This window comes from Brassica rapa, chromosome A03, assembly GCF_000309985.2.
Source record: "Brassica rapa cultivar Chiifu-401-42 chromosome A03, CAAS_Brap_v3.01, whole genome shotgun sequence".
Classification (NCBI taxonomy): domain Eukaryota; kingdom Viridiplantae; phylum Streptophyta; class Magnoliopsida; order Brassicales; family Brassicaceae; genus Brassica; species Brassica rapa.
The window spans coordinates 36458333-36473355 of NC_024797.2; the positions used below are offsets into that span (position 1 = coordinate 36458333).

Below are 15023 nucleotides of genomic sequence, written 5' to 3' on the forward strand. Positions count from 1 at the left end.
ACTATGAACATAGTCTAGCACATGATAACCAAATTAGTATATATTCTTCAAAATTGTTCGATTATATGAAATTTTAATTTATTTACTTCATATTATCCATTATATTGATGATTAGTTAAAAATATCACAATAATTATTTTTATACATTTTCAAAATTAAATTAGTAGATCAAATTAGAGTGTAGACTACAAAACAAGTCTATAAAGTAGACTTCGTAGGAAGTCTATATATATGTAGACTTCTTTTATTACGTGTAGACTTCGAAAGGATAGAAACGTAAAATACATTTATGTTTTTTGTTTGGTCATAAGGGTTAAATAGTACTTTCACTACTCATTTAGGTTGGTTTTGCATTTGACTGAAAGTGGGGTACACTTTTACATTTGACTTGAATATTTGGGTTGGTTTTAGCAAATGTCCCTTAAATTTTGCACATGAAAATAGGGTCATATTCTACAATCCATTTCTTACTTTGTTATAAAGTTCCACATCTGAATAAATACTGGAGTAAAAGAAATTATATGAAAAAAGTTATTGATCATCTGACGCAGTACCAAACAATTTTAAACAATGCAATGCATGAGACTCAATGACAAGTAGACAAAACAAAACACAATGTGAGATAGTAGACTCTCCCCTAAACTTACTTCACATAAGCTCAAAGAAGAGATCTAAGGAAAAGACATAAACATGATAACTAAGTATTTACAAAGGTAGAATGCACTTATTTGAAGTTGGCTATGATGAGAGAAGGGAAATGAGGAGGGAGGACTTGTTGTCACCTTGGAATTTTCGACATGACCTTTGAGAATTTTTGAGAATTCCCCCAAACTTGTCCCTAAGCTTATTCAAACACACTAAAGCAAGAAAAAGATATATAAAGATATATACTAAGGATACCATGGGACTTCCTCTCAAGTGAGCTTATTTTAAGTCTCTAGCTTGACTTTCCTTCCAATTGGCTAGTGAAGAGGAGGATCTTTCCCTCCTTCAAGAGTGATGGTGAGGACTTGAGAGAGAAGCTCTTGAAGCTTGATTGGATCATCTTGGAGCTGTGGAGTGATGATGGCCTTTGCACTTGAGAATGGTATAGACTTTTCCTTGCATTTGATCTTGTACTCAATAGCTCCATCCTTGAACTTCATTAGGTGAAGAGTAAGAGTGTGAGGCATCATATCAAGAGGTGAAGGGTGATGTTCTTTCATCATCTTCTTCTTGCCATGAGCAGCCTTTGTGGCTCTACTCACCTCCTCCTTTATAGCACTTTCCAAGTGCTCATCACACAACTCTTTAAGGGACTCTCCAGCAAGAGCTTCTTTATTAATACCAACCCTTTCAGCCTTGGTCTTCTCAATGGAGGATGCTCCACAAGTGATTGTTCCACAATACTCAGCATTCATCTTTGGAGATTGTAGTGGATAGGAGACAGCTTTGTTCACATTTAGGAGTGTGACCTTCTTGTTGGCAAAGTCTATGCAAGCTCCCACTTTGTAAGGAATGGAGTGCCAAGGATCAATGAGACTCTCTTCTCAGTTGCCATCTTCAGAACAGTGAGGTCTATAGGAATGGTGCATGCTCCAATCTTCAAAGGGAAGTCCTTGATGAGACCAATAGGAGTTGTAGAAGAGGAATCTCCAAAATGTAGGGAAGATGTGTTTGGCTTCATTCTCTCAATCCCAAGACTCTTCACAATCTCCATTGATATCACATTCACACTTGCACCAGAATCAAAAAGAGCATCATCAAGTGTAAACTTACCAAGTGAGCAAGATAAGGTGAATTTCCCTTGGGTTTCTAATTTTGGAATAGACTTTGGTGTGACTGGTGGATCAAGCTGCATAGTAGAGATGTTTATGAGCTCTTCCACTTCTTCTTTGTGAGCTAGAATGTCCTTGATGAGCATCATTTGGACATGAGCATCATGCATATTTGATATCTGTGGAAGCCTGACTCCTACATCTCCCATGTCTTTTCTGAACTTGGAGATCACGTTCTTCTGAGCTTTAGTGAGGAACCTTTGTGGAAATGGGAGATTGTCATAAGGTGATTGCTCAACCACATGAAATTCTTCTAGCTGAATCTCCTTCAATTGCGTGACAGCTTTCCCAATAACCGGTTTCTCAGCCTTGTGTCTAAGTGGTTGTAAAACCATTCCCTCAACCTTCTTTACAGTTTGTATCTCAACCCTTTCCACAATCTTGTGTTCAACCTTCTCCACAATCTGTGCTTCAGCCTTGGCAACAACTTATGTTCCATACATGAGTCTTTCAATCTGATCTACCTCTTTCTCATGATCACTCAACTCAATCTCAGAAGTAGTAGAGATGATAGCATTGCAATAATCTTTGGGATTCTGCTCTGATTTTCCTGGTAGAGAGCCCATTGGGCTCTTGGAGGTTGAAGGCATAGAGGCAAACTGATTCTCCAAAGCCTTGAAGTGAGAGGAGAGTTGTAGGAACTTGTTGTTGAGGTCATTGTAGCTTCCATCAACTTTGGTGTGAAGGTTTTGCAGCTCATATCCAATGTGCTTCTCACTTCTAGTTTGAGACTCCAAGATCTGTTTCAACATTGCATCAGTGCTACTCTCTTGTGGAGCAGAGGTAAAAGATCCGGCTTGGCTTTGTGTAGACTGATTTCCTTTGGAGGAGAGACCATGAGAGTAGTTTTGTCTAGCTTGGTAACCACCTTGTTGGTTGTTGTAGAAAGGCTTTTGTTGGTAGTTGTTGTACTGAAAGTTAGGCTCCTTCTTGTATCATGTCCCATTAGCATTCACAAAACATAGCTCTTCTTGACCTTCTAGACCATCAACTTCATGAACCACAACTATCTCCTCTTGTTTCTGCTCACCAACAAAGTTCACTTTCTCTTGTGTGGCTCTATCCGAAAGAAGCAAATCCATCTTATCTTGTAAAGCTTTCAACTCTCTCTTTGTGTTTGTATCATCACCTCCACTGTCTCTGTTATTTCTATCATGCTCATCACTGTAGACTCAATCACTTTGAACCATGTTCTCTACAAGCTCCTCAGTCTCTACTTCATTTCTTCCCAAGAAGAAACCATTGCTAGCAGTATCAAGCCGGCTTCTATACTTGGGTAAGACACCTCTGTAGAAAGTACTAAGCAAGCTCTCTTTGGTGAAGCCATGGTGTGGACATTGGTTTAAGAAGCCTATGAACCTCTCATATGCTTCCCCAATGTCTTCAAGATTCTTTTGTTGAAACCCAGAGATTTCATTCTTAAGCTAGGCAGTCCTTGAAGTAGAGAAGAACTTGGTGAGGAAAGCTTTCTTGCATTCATCCGAAGTGGTGATAAAGTCACTTGGGATGTTCTTCTCCCATGTGTGAGCTTTGTCTCCCAAGGAGAATGGAAACAATCTCAGCTTGAAAGCATCTTCAGAAACACCATTGATCTTGTACAAGCCACAATACTTATCAAATCTGTCCAAATGGTCAAGTGGATCCTCCAAAGCAAGACCATGGTACTTGTTGTTCTCTATCATGTTGATCAAGCTGGATTTGATCTCAAAGTTGTTGTTCTCCACAGCTGGTGCTCTGATGCCCATCATGTTCCCATGGATATTAGGCTGATCATAAGTACCAATGGCTCTAGCTTGGCGCTGTGGATGTTGTTGCTGGCTCTATGGTCTAAAAGGATCAGCTCTTGGATCAATGCCTCCTTGGGCATCACCATCTTGAGGCAGATTCTCTATATCAAACCCCAACTTTTGCAAGTGAGCCTGTTGCTCCACTTCTCTTCTTTGTCTTGCTATCTTCCTCTCAAGTGCTCTAATGTCTTCAACTCTTGGAACTAGGTTTGTTGGACCTCTTCTCCTTGTGTTCATACACCTGAAATGCAAATGGAGAAGAACAAAGAGAAGCAATAACACAATTAAATAAAAACAGACTTAGTCTCAAGCAAATGACTAAATCTCAATGTCACAATCAACTTAGAATTTGGCAACGGTGCCAATTTGATGTTAGGAGTTTCAAGGCTCCTAATCAAATGTTGTAGAATAAAGGATGTCAAACCAGTTCTAAGTGATTCTAAAGCAAAGGGAATGCAAGACCATGCTTAATCTAAGTGCTATCAATTGGTGAGATGTTTTTGAACTAGAGAACTACTAAAATGCAATAAAGGATAAAGCTTTCTTTACTATGAGATGGGAGAACTCATGGGCTAAGGGAATAGACTTTGGGTGATCAAGTTTCAATCTAAAGGTGTCAACTTTCAACCAATCTATCTACCTTAGACCTAGACACAATCCTAAACAAACTCTATCTCTAGATGAATGCTCATTTACTAAGATAACTCAAGTATCAAATCCCTTTGGTTGAATGTTATCTAAGTAATCATTAATTTCAAGTCTACTAGTCATCTTAACACCTTTAACAACAAATCTCTTTGGTAAAGAATGTTAAAAGCTTAGGAGAGTTGGTTCAGGCATTTCATCAAACATCTTCCGGATATGAAATGCCTAGAGCTCAACTTTAGAGAGGCCAACTCTAAAGTTGCATTAAAAGCACTCTACTAGCAAGGAACAAGATGGATCTATACTAAAACACCTTAGATCTAGCTTAATCACCCTTAGTCTCCCTAACCCATGAACCCAAAGATGACTACTCACTACTCTTCATGATGAGCCCAATAATCAAAGATGATTTGGTGCTAATCATGATTAGTGATCAAGATAATCAAGCAATCACAAGAGAAAATGATCAAGATAAGATCTTTCACCTAAAAGTTCTTTTGTGATTAGATAGAAAATAAGATATCCCCTAAAATTAGGTCTAAAAAGTACTTATAGTGGCCTAAAAACGAGCTGGGTCGATCCAACAAACATGGATTGACCCAAGATAATTTGGGTAAAAAGTTGGTAAAAACAGAAGTGCAGATTTTTCTAAGTGTCGCAGCTGGTTTTCGACACACGTCTTCAGGCCGCTGCAACAAGTACATATGGGGCAGGGGCGTGTGCATTTTCCCAGCGGTTTGGCTTGGCCGCTGCATTTGGCCGCTGCATTTGGCCGCTGGGGCAGTTGGGAACTCGTCTTATGAACCAAAATCACCATTCTTGTCTCTAAACCATCTCCAAAGGTTTCAAATTCACCAAATAGCATCTCCATCACTTAATAGAGACAAATGTAATGCAATGCAACCTAATTGAACTCTAAATGCATCTAAATGACCAATAAAAGAACTAAAATGAAGCTTAAAATCATAAGATATCACTGATCTTGATGAGAACGAACATGATTCAGAATGATGTAATCTATGTAACAAATGTTGTTTTTCTTTTTCATTTTCTCATTTTAATGTATGTGTAACAAATGTTGTTTTTATTTTTAATTTTCTCATTTTAATGTATGTGTAACATATGTTGTTTTATATGATATGTTTTCTTTTGGTTTTAAAAATTTAATTTGGAGTTTAGGGTTTAAGTTGGATAAAGAGATAAAGAGGAAGAAAATGTAAAGAAGAAGATGGTGTTATAAGATAATAACTTTGGGGTTTAGGTTTTCAGGTTTCGGGGTTTAGGGTTAAGCCTCGTAAAGTCGTCGTTAACAAAAACAGGAGCCTGGTAAATTTGTCGTAAATGAAAAAAGCATGAGCGTTCCACATAAAATTTGTCGTAAATTTTCCACGTAAATTCGTTGTAAAGTTAAAAACACGGGCCTAGAAAATTCGTCGTAAATGAAAAAAGTGGGCCTGGTAATTTCGTCGTAACTGAAAAAACGCGGGCCTGGTAACTTTGCCGTAACTGTACGACGTCTTTACGAGGAATGTCTTTTCTTATATATAGGTGACGCCAATGAACGAGCAAACTCGTTCATTCCTCCCAAATCCCTCTCCACTCCTCTAAGGTAACCTTTCCCTCTCTCTAAGTTTTTTTTTTAAAAAAAATTGTTTAGTTTTAGGTGGTTTTTTAAACCAAATTGTTTAGTTTAAGTGGTTAGTATAGGTAATTAGTTTTAGGTAGTTAGTATAGGTAATTAATTTAAGTGGTTAGTATAGGTAATTAGTTTAGGTGGTTAGTATAGGTACTTAGTTAGGTATCAGAATAATATTTTTAAATTATGTCGTTAATGATAAAACTAACTGTAATTTTAAAAAAAAATTTAGATGGGTCCTAGAAGAAAGCCAGCTGCACCTACTTACTCTCAGATGTTTCATTATGGTGTCAGGACATCTTCTTCCGGTTCATCATCTTCCGAGGCAGTTCCGGACTCTCAGACATCTAAGAGAGTTTCTTGGAGTCCTCCTCCTCCTGCACCTCATATGCCTCCACCACCTCCTCCTCAAGCCGCTGCACCTCAGCCTGTCCTAGCAGGTGCAGTTCCTCCAGATTTGTGTGTGCCTCCATCTGCCCCATACTCGAGATAGACAGTGGAGGATTTTCTCGCCCAGCCTGGACGAGAGGGCTTGGATATTCTGGATCCCGATAAACCGCCGGAAACTTATTGGTAACTTATTACTTTTTAGTATATTAAATTTAATTTTTTTTTAACAATTAGGTTCTCTTTTCAGGTTTGGGGCCAACAACCGTGTTGGCCGGAGTGTGTCGGAGACGATCAAGGGCTACTACGACGGAGCCTACCCGAATTGGAGCAAGACTCCAGACCACGTTAAGACGACTTGGTTTAAATGTTTTGCGGTAATATATTTTTAAGAAAAATCTAATGAAATATTTACATCTAATTATATATTTATTTTAATTTTTTCAAAATTTTGTTTGTTCCAGCAAAGGTGGCACTGGTCCTTGGGAATCACCGAGAGGGTGAAGAGGGAGTTCGTTGCAAAGGCAAAGACCCGTCTTTGTAATACCGTCTCCGATTGGAAGGACAAGTGGGAGATTTACGGTTATGACGGACTCGAAGGAAGTATGGGATGATCTCATCGCCTTTTGGAAGCTACCCTCTTCGATCCGTAAGGCCAACTCGTGCTCCGCTTCCCGAAGAACGAAGGACAAAGATGGTCATTTGCCCATGGTTAACAGAATCGGACAAAAGCCTCACCCCGGAATCCGTCTAGAAGCTGTAAGTTGTTTCTAATATTTATTTTGAATTTTTAATTAATTTAAATTTAATTTTTATTTTTATTTAATTTTTTTGTTTGTAGTATGGGTAGAGGGTAGTCTTACCATCTCTGTCTGTTCTATTCAAGATGACTCACACCACATCAGACGGAATTTTGGTGGATCCGGCATCCGAGAAACTCTTCAATGCAGTGGCTTCTCGGGTGTAAGAGCGGGAGACGCAATTAACCCAGCAGTCTCCCGATGGATTACCCGTCAAACTGACCACCGAAGAGATCGACAGGATCTTCGAAGAGGTAAAACTTTATAAATTTATTGAAATAAATTTAAGTATTTAATAAAATTTAACTATATTAATATGTTTCTATAGGTGGCTCCTAGAAAGAAGGGACCGACAGTGAGCATAGGTTCTGTTAACGAAGTTGCTAAGGCAACTTCTTCATACGCTTTAAGACGGTATGAAGAGAACACTCAGATGAGAGCTCGGACCAAAAGGATCGTTTAGACTCTCTTGAGGATCTGCTGGACGTGATGGTGGTGGGAAACCCGACTATGCAGCGAGCACTAAATGAGAGACGAGGAGCTCTCAAGATGCCAATACGGAATCCCGAAGATTCTGATCCAGACCGTTCTCAACCGAGCACCGCCACCGACTACTTTGATAATATGTAGTAGTTTTTTTGTTTCGTTTTGTATTATGAATTTAAATATTATGTTATGACTTTTAAATAGTTTTAAAAAATATATTTTCATTTTCATATTTTTTTTATATTTAAATTTTTTAAAATTTCAAATTTTAAATAATATTTTTATTTTAATTTAATATTAAATGGTAAGAAACGATGTAAATTCGTTGTAAACTTTAAATGGAATTTACAACGAAATCCTCGTAACATTGTCGTAACGTTTATGTGGAGCTTACATGAGCAGCATTGTAAGATCCTCGTAAATTTTACATGGAGTTTACATCGAAATAATACGAGTACTTTACATCGAAATAATATGAGTACTTTACGACGAAATGTTACGTCTCGTTTACACGAATTGTTTCCTTCCATTTTACGAGGAAATCATTCCTTTTAAACGTTAACACGTGTTTACGACGAAACCTCCGTTACGACGGATGTTTAACAACGAAACGGTTTTCGATGTTAATTCGTCGTAACATCCCTATTCCGACGAATTTATAAGCAATATTGCTCTCGTAACAAATATGTTTTCTTGTAGTGAAACTTTTAAACCAAAAATAGAAACTGAAACAATCAACCTAGATTTTAGATTCTTTTAAAATACCTACAAATTATTAAAAAATTGTTTTATTCTGTCTATATCAGTTCATCAGATTCTTTTTTTTTTTGTAATCATCTGAAGGTTTGGGTCGCCTGGTCCCCATGTCCGAAACCACTTCATGTGAATATTAGAGTCGGCACATCGGTTCAGTTCTATCAAAATTTCTCAAGGTAAATACTAATATAAAATTTCTCAATTGGTGAAGATGGTTTCGGAATCAGAAGAATGACCAGCATTCGAAATCTATTTGGAAGAAATCAAACTTCTCAAAAGAAGTTTCCTCAACTCAGACATCGTCCATGTACCTCGGACGGCGAACCTTCGGGCGGATAGCTTAGCACGCAATGCTAGGAAACAATTGTCTTTTGTTGTTCACATGGCTGCGGAGTTACCGACTTGGTTTACAGAGTCAACGTGAGTCTGTAAATTTTTTGCTGTCAAAAAAAAAAATACTAATATAAAAACCAAAAAAAAAAAGATACAGTAAAAAGGTAGAGAATCGGTTGTGTGGAAAAAAAAACTATTTTCCCTTGCTTATTTTACCAATTCTACACGAGTCTTCGTAACAAATTTTAATAAATCTATACTATTATTTGCGAAGTAATTTTTAGCAACAGAGCTCTCACGTTGAAAGTTAGAGTGGTTAATATCTATACTACCTTTAATGAATTTTATATATTATTAATTATATAATCAAAAACTAATTTTTATTAATAATATTAACTTTAAAAAAAAAGATAATTCTTATATATTGTGTTGTTATCTTAAAACATATATTTCAATTATAAAATCTAAAAATAAAATATAGAACAATTATAATAAATTAAGTAGTTAAAGTCAATGTTATCCTTAATAAATTTTAATTAAACATATATATTTAATTAGATTTTTGTTATATATATATGTTAGATTTAATTTTTTGAAAACATCAATAACAATTATGCTGGTTTTTGAATTAATTAAAAATAAACTAATAAATATTCGTAAAGCGATTAAGCCCGTATATGCAGGCAAGACACCTAGCTTAATTTTAATTACAAAACTGTTTCAGTTTAAAGAACTTATCACTAATGATGCTCTTAGTTTATCTTGTATTCTTGGACTATTTTAGTCCTTCAAATTATTTATATAAAACTAATATGTAGGATTTGATTAGTAAGAGATGTGGTTTCAATTTTCGAGTGTAAAATTATAATTGTGTATTTTTTGTTTTGCTTTTAGATTTTTATTTCTTAACGATTTTTAGATTTGGACTGTACGTATTTGTCTCCGTACAACAACTATAAATATGTGAATTTATAGAAGAATTGTGAACTTTGAAAAAAAATACAAATCAAAACTAGTGTAGATTTAGAAATCTAGGTGTACTGTATATGTGGAGAGCATCGACAGACTACAACAATAACCAATCATTTTTTTTAATGATACCATCATACTGTAGTCTAACTAATATATATTATATTTGAAATATTCATGTTTCATATTCTAATTAATATTTTTGATTTAAAATTAAAACATAAATTTTAATATAAAAGTATAAATGATGAAATTTCGTTTGGAAAGTAAACAAAACTTTAAATTAGTTAAAGAAAATTAAAGTAAAACACAAAATAAGTATTTAATTCTTCAAATAGAGAGGACTAGTAAATAATTTTATTAAAAGAAAATGTCAGGAATTGAGGTATTTAATAACACATTGATTTGTAAGTTTATTGTTAGTGAAAAATATAATTTTCTTTTACAACGTCCTTAAATATTTTTTTTTAATTCTTTTTGATCAATTTTTTTCTTTTTGATCGATCAAAGAAAATTAAGTGAGATGACTAAACAAAAAACCAAAATTCATTATCTAACCAAAATCATACCTTCTCTTATCTTTTCTCTTCCTATCTCTCTCTACATTTTCTCTTTAAAACTAATTTGACTTTTTTCTTTGGTTATATCACAAATAAGCCCTTTGATCAATGTTCAGACAAAAGTTTTTTTTTGTATCAAGTTTCCATGAAAATGAAACAGGCTGGGTGAGTTAGACCACAATTATCGGGAGTAAAAAGAGGAGTTTTAAGTGGTAGACCCCATATTTTGAGTTAAAAACGGTGATAGAAAATATGAAATAAGGATTTACTTTTGTCTGATATTTATACTGTTTGCGGATCCCACTGACACGTGGTGACCCACGATTGGTTCATTTTTTAATTTTTTTTTAATCAGAGAAAACAAAAAAAAAAATTAAGAAACCCAAAATACAGATTTACCGATAATCATGGCCTTATGGGTTTAGATCCAGGACCCGGCATGACGCAGGAGCTGACGTAAATCTCACATTTTGTTTCTTAAAAGTCCGGAAAATTAAATCAAAGTTCATTATTTTAGAAAAATGTGACGAAAGAAGAAATTGGTCCACGCCCCAAACCCTTTTTATAGGAGAGTCTAATGTTCTGGCAGAAGACTTCACAATCTCTTTCTCTCTCTCTAAACCAAACCCAAAAAAATCTTTACATCTCTACCTTTTAACAATCTTTCTCCTTTCGTTAATCTCGCGATCTTCTTTCTTCTTTTTATGGACATAGGATGGTTTGGTCTCACTCTTGATTCATCTTCTCTTGATCTCGTAATACCTAAATGTTTCAAAAGTAATAATACTCATCGCCGCTTCTCGACTCCGTTGACGATGTCTACAGCTGGAGATGACGTTGACGATAACAAGACCAAAATATCCAACGCCGCCAGAGATTTTAGGTTTCCAGTGAGTCTTTCTGGTATCTGTGACCGTCAAGATAATGATCTATCGAGTGGCGTCGCCGGTGAAAACGATTGTGCAGTTCCCGGCGAAGTTGATTTTTTCTCCGACGAGAAATCTAGGGTTTGTTACGTAGAGGACGCTGGATTTCGTGTTAAAAAGGAGGTACAAGATGATCGAACGGACGTAAATGTAAGTTTGAAAATATCAATAACTCGTATTCTATAATTGATATTTAAATGATAAACCGAACTTGTAACATAAAGGTTTGTGTTAATGTCTACGACATAATATGAAAGTCAAATACGGATTCCAAAATTTACTATTTATGAAATATTCATCAAATTTTAATTTTGTGAATTTATTTTTGAGTAGACCGGTTTGAATCTTCGAACCAGGAGTGATCAATCAGTGACCGACGACGAAGAATCTTACGAAATGGAAGATAAGTGTGCAAAAAATGAGGTAAATGTAATTTAATTTTCTAGCACGTTCGCAATCAATATTTTTTGATTTATAGGCGAATGAATCCAGTTTAGTTTAATATTGTATTTTAAATATTAATCACAGTCAATTAAGTTACAAGATGAGCTAAAGAAAGTGACCATAGAGAACCAAAAGCTAAGAGAATTGCTTACACAAGCGAGCAATAGTTACACTTCACTTCAGATGCATATTGTTTCATTAATGCAACAGCAGCAAAAACAACAGAACAAGGTAATTAAATAATTGAGAGGGTTAACCCAAGTAAATGGCATTTTCTCTAAATGATTAGAAAATTAATTTAACACTGACAAACCAGTATTATTAGGCAATAGAGGCTACTGAAAATCATGAGGAGACTATAGTACCAAGGCAGTTCCTCGATCTAGTCCCTTCCAGAGCACCTGGCGAGGCTGAGGATGTGTCAAATTCTTCAACGGAAGATAGAACTCGTTCAGGCGGTTCTTCTGCGGCCGAGAGGCGTAATAACGAGGTTAGGGACGGAAAGAGACTTGGACGTGAAGAAAGCCCCGAAACCGAGTCTAACAAAGTTCAGAAAGTGAATAATAGTAGCCCAACCACGTTTGATCAACCCGGAGAAGCTATCATGAGGAAAGCTCGTGTCTCCGTTCGTGCCCGCTCGGAAGCTCCTATGGTAAGTACTTAACGGAAAAATTAATTACACTTACATCACAAAATGAAGTATACGCGCTAATTAAGTTTGTAATTATGTTCTTATAGATAAGCGATGGATGTCAATGGAGAAAGTATGGCCAGAAGATGGCAAAAGGAAATCCTTGTCCACGGGCTTATTACCGTTGTACGATGGCCACGGGATGCCCCGTTCGCAAACAAGTACGTATATATAAAACTTTTGTATTCAACAATAAAATGCATATAAGCATAACACAAGCTAGCTAGCTAGCTAGCTAGGTACAGTTCCAAATTATTTTTGGAGACTGTCATGAAACTTCATGGGTTGTATCAATGTCCTTTATGTGTTATAATTTGGGTTCCAAGCCGGAAGTGTGCATTTTTGTGAACCGAAGACGGATCGCAACAAAAGATTTGAGTTAGTTTTAGAATTCGGTAAAATATACCTTTAGATTCGTGACTTCTTGTGTAAATTCATTAGAGATGTGGAAAGTATATGTGTTTTGACTGATGGGCTAATGGTATTCTTCCTCATGATATATATTTATAGGTTCAACGTTGTGCGGAAGACAGATCGATCCTGATAACGACCTACGAGGGAAACCACAACCATCCATTGCCGCCAGCAGCAGTGGCGATGGCTTCCACAACCACGGCCGCGGCTAACATGTTACTATCCGGGTCAATGTCTAGTCACGATGGGATGATGAACCCTACGAATTTACTAGCTAGGGCTGTTCTTCCTTGCTCGACAAGCATGGCCACAATCTCGGCCTCTGCTCCGTTCCCTACCGTCACCTTAGACCTCACCCACTCACCTCCACCTCCTAATGGTTCCAACTCCTCCCCTTCGACAGCGGCCGCTAACAACAACAACCACCACAACTCATTGATGCAGCGGCCGCAGCAACAACAAATGACGAATATACCCCCGGGTATGTTACCTCATGTAATAGGTCAGGCATAGTATAACCAATCCAAGTTCTCGGGGTTGCAGTTTTCCGGTTGTGCTCCATCAGCTGCCTTTTCGCAGCCCCACGCTGTGGCTAATACAATAACAGCACTCACCACTGATCCGAACTTCACGGCAGCTCTTGCAGCTGTTATTACTTCTATGATCAATGGTTCGAAACACCATGAAGGCGAAGGAAACAACAAAAATCAATAGAAAATATCACATACAAATTTTTTTGTTTTTTTATAGTCTTCATTTTTTTCAAACTGGATTAATAGGAAATAGAAAGTTTATTTCATTGTTTCATATTTCTTCTGCTTGGTATCAAACTTCCAGTAAATATATAAAAGAGAAACACTTTAGTTTAAAGTAATACTAGGTGTTTTGCCCGCACATGCGGGCATAATCATCTTACGAATACTTATTATTTTATCTCTTATTAATCTAAAAATCGGCATTATATAATTGTAATTGGTGAACATGTTGAAGTAAAAAATTATGGTGAATTCTTTGTTCCTCAAAATTTATACCAGTTATGTTGAAATTTTAGTCAAATACTATGCAATTTTGATAAGGAACAAATTGAACAAAAATTCATATTTTTTTATATTTTTTCAATTCTTCTAATGAAATTTTATTTTTTATTTTGTTCATTTTTTTCATTCTTCTAGGGATGACCAACTGAAGCTATAGTGTTTCACGGATTAAACTTAAACTGGTTTAATGTAAAAGCAAGAAAATTTATTTTGAACTCAGTCACAAGTTAAGTTATTATTTATGATTTTAAATAGTTAAATCAAACATCAAATTATTTATACATGTCAAAAAACGTTCATCAAACTATGTACTTATTATTGTGTTAAAAGTTTTAAAACACTCATATATTAGAAATAGTTTAGAAAATATCTTTATATAAATATTTTTGTTGGACTAATATTTAATTATAAACTATTTTATATCTTAGTTTTTTAACTTTATAATAAACAATATTGTTTTCATATAGCAACACAATATATATAAGAATTCTATTAATTTTTAAATATATTTTCACAATTTTATTATATTAGTTTATAATTAATTATTTAATATAACATAGAAATTTAATATTATTAAATAAAATGTGTGTTTTATTATATAAAAAATTCATTACGGGTTTTGTGAAAATTAATAAATACTAAGTTAAAAACAAATAATAAGTCAATGACCTATATAAAAGCTTAAAACCTAATAGAATATGACAAATAAGAAAATAAGAATTTTAATATAAAATATAGATTTAAATATTATTAAATCAAAATTATTTTTTAATCATATATAAAATTCATTACGGATATTTTTTAAATTAATAATTTAGTGATTCAGCTAAAAATTATTAATAAATCAATGACTAAGTTAAAACCTAATAAAAACATGACAGATAAGCAAAATTGACTAAAATTATGAAAAACATGACAAATAAGCAAAATTAAAATAATTATATATCTAATTACATATTTTATAGTTATAATATTTAAATTAATAAGTTATGGCCTCAACTAAAAACTATTAATAAATTAATGACTCAGCTTAAACCTAATTAAAACATGACAAATAAGCAAAATTACCTAAAATCATGGAAATCATGACAAATAAGCTAAATCACTTCATAAATAATAGTATAGATTAGCTATGTTTGTTAATAATACAAATTCGTTATGTAACTAAGCATTGCCTTTAATAATGACACTATGTAATAACCCGCATTATGTGCCAAGTGAAATACTTTATAAAATAAAATTTAAATAAATATTTTATTGAAAAATATTTTTTAAAGATAACAATAAAACATATGTAAAATATATCTCCTATATATTATTTGAGGATCTTTTAAA

General features: G+C 34.7%; 2 protein-coding genes and 1 non-coding gene across 3 annotated transcripts; 2 read left to right on the forward strand and 1 right to left on the reverse strand.

Moving 5' to 3' along the window:
* The first annotated feature begins 222 nt into the window (after window positions 1-222).
* Window positions 223-14580, forward strand: LOC103848161 (WRKY transcription factor 6). Its single transcript, XM_018655862.2, has 6 exons — window positions 223-11252; window positions 11436-11525; window positions 11631-11777; window positions 11872-12198; window positions 12285-12398; window positions 12748-14580. The coding sequence occupies exons 1-6, from the start codon at window positions 10881-10883 to the stop codon at window positions 13162-13164; spliced, it is 1467 nt and encodes a 488-aa protein (XP_018511378.1). The 5' UTR covers window positions 223-10880; the 3' UTR covers window positions 13165-14580.
* Window positions 1472-2899, reverse strand: LOC103848216. Its single transcript, XM_009125172.1, has 3 exons — window positions 2774-2899; window positions 2282-2728; window positions 1472-2233 (listed from the first exon to the last, which is right to left on the reverse strand). The coding sequence occupies exons 1-3, from the start codon at window positions 2897-2899 to the stop codon at window positions 1472-1474; spliced, it is 1335 nt and encodes a 444-aa protein (XP_009123420.1).
* On the forward strand, window positions 3138-3244 carry LOC117133135. Its single transcript, XR_004456976.1, has one exon. It is a non-coding gene; the product is annotated as a small nucleolar RNA R71 (small nucleolar RNA).
* Window positions 14581-15023: the final 443 nt, after the last annotated feature.

Excerpts from the sequence above, each read along its gene's own strand:
- LOC103848216 (XM_009125172.1), bottom strand. The coding sequence starts at position 2,899 with ATGGATTTGCTTCTTTCGGATAGAGCCACACAAGAGAAAGTGAACTTT. Across the intron at positions 2,729-2,773 it reads GTCAAGAAGAGCTATGTTTT|TACAACAACTACCAACAAAA; the intron begins GTGAATGCTAAT and ends CCTAACTTTCAG. Across the intron at positions 2,234-2,281 it reads TGAGTGATCATGAGAAAGAG|GCTGAAGCACAGATTGTGGA; the intron begins GTAGATCAGATT and ends GTTGTTGCCAAG.
- LOC103848161 (XM_018655862.2), top strand. The coding sequence starts at position 10,881 with ATGGACATAGGATGGTTTGGTCTCACTCTTGATTCATCTTCTCTTGAT. Across the intron at positions 11,253-11,435 it reads ATGATCGAACGGACGTAAAT|ACCGGTTTGAATCTTCGAAC; the intron begins GTAAGTTTGAAA and ends ATTTTTGAGTAG. Across the intron at positions 12,199-12,284 it reads CCCGCTCGGAAGCTCCTATG|ATAAGCGATGGATGTCAATG; the intron begins GTAAGTACTTAA and ends ATGTTCTTATAG.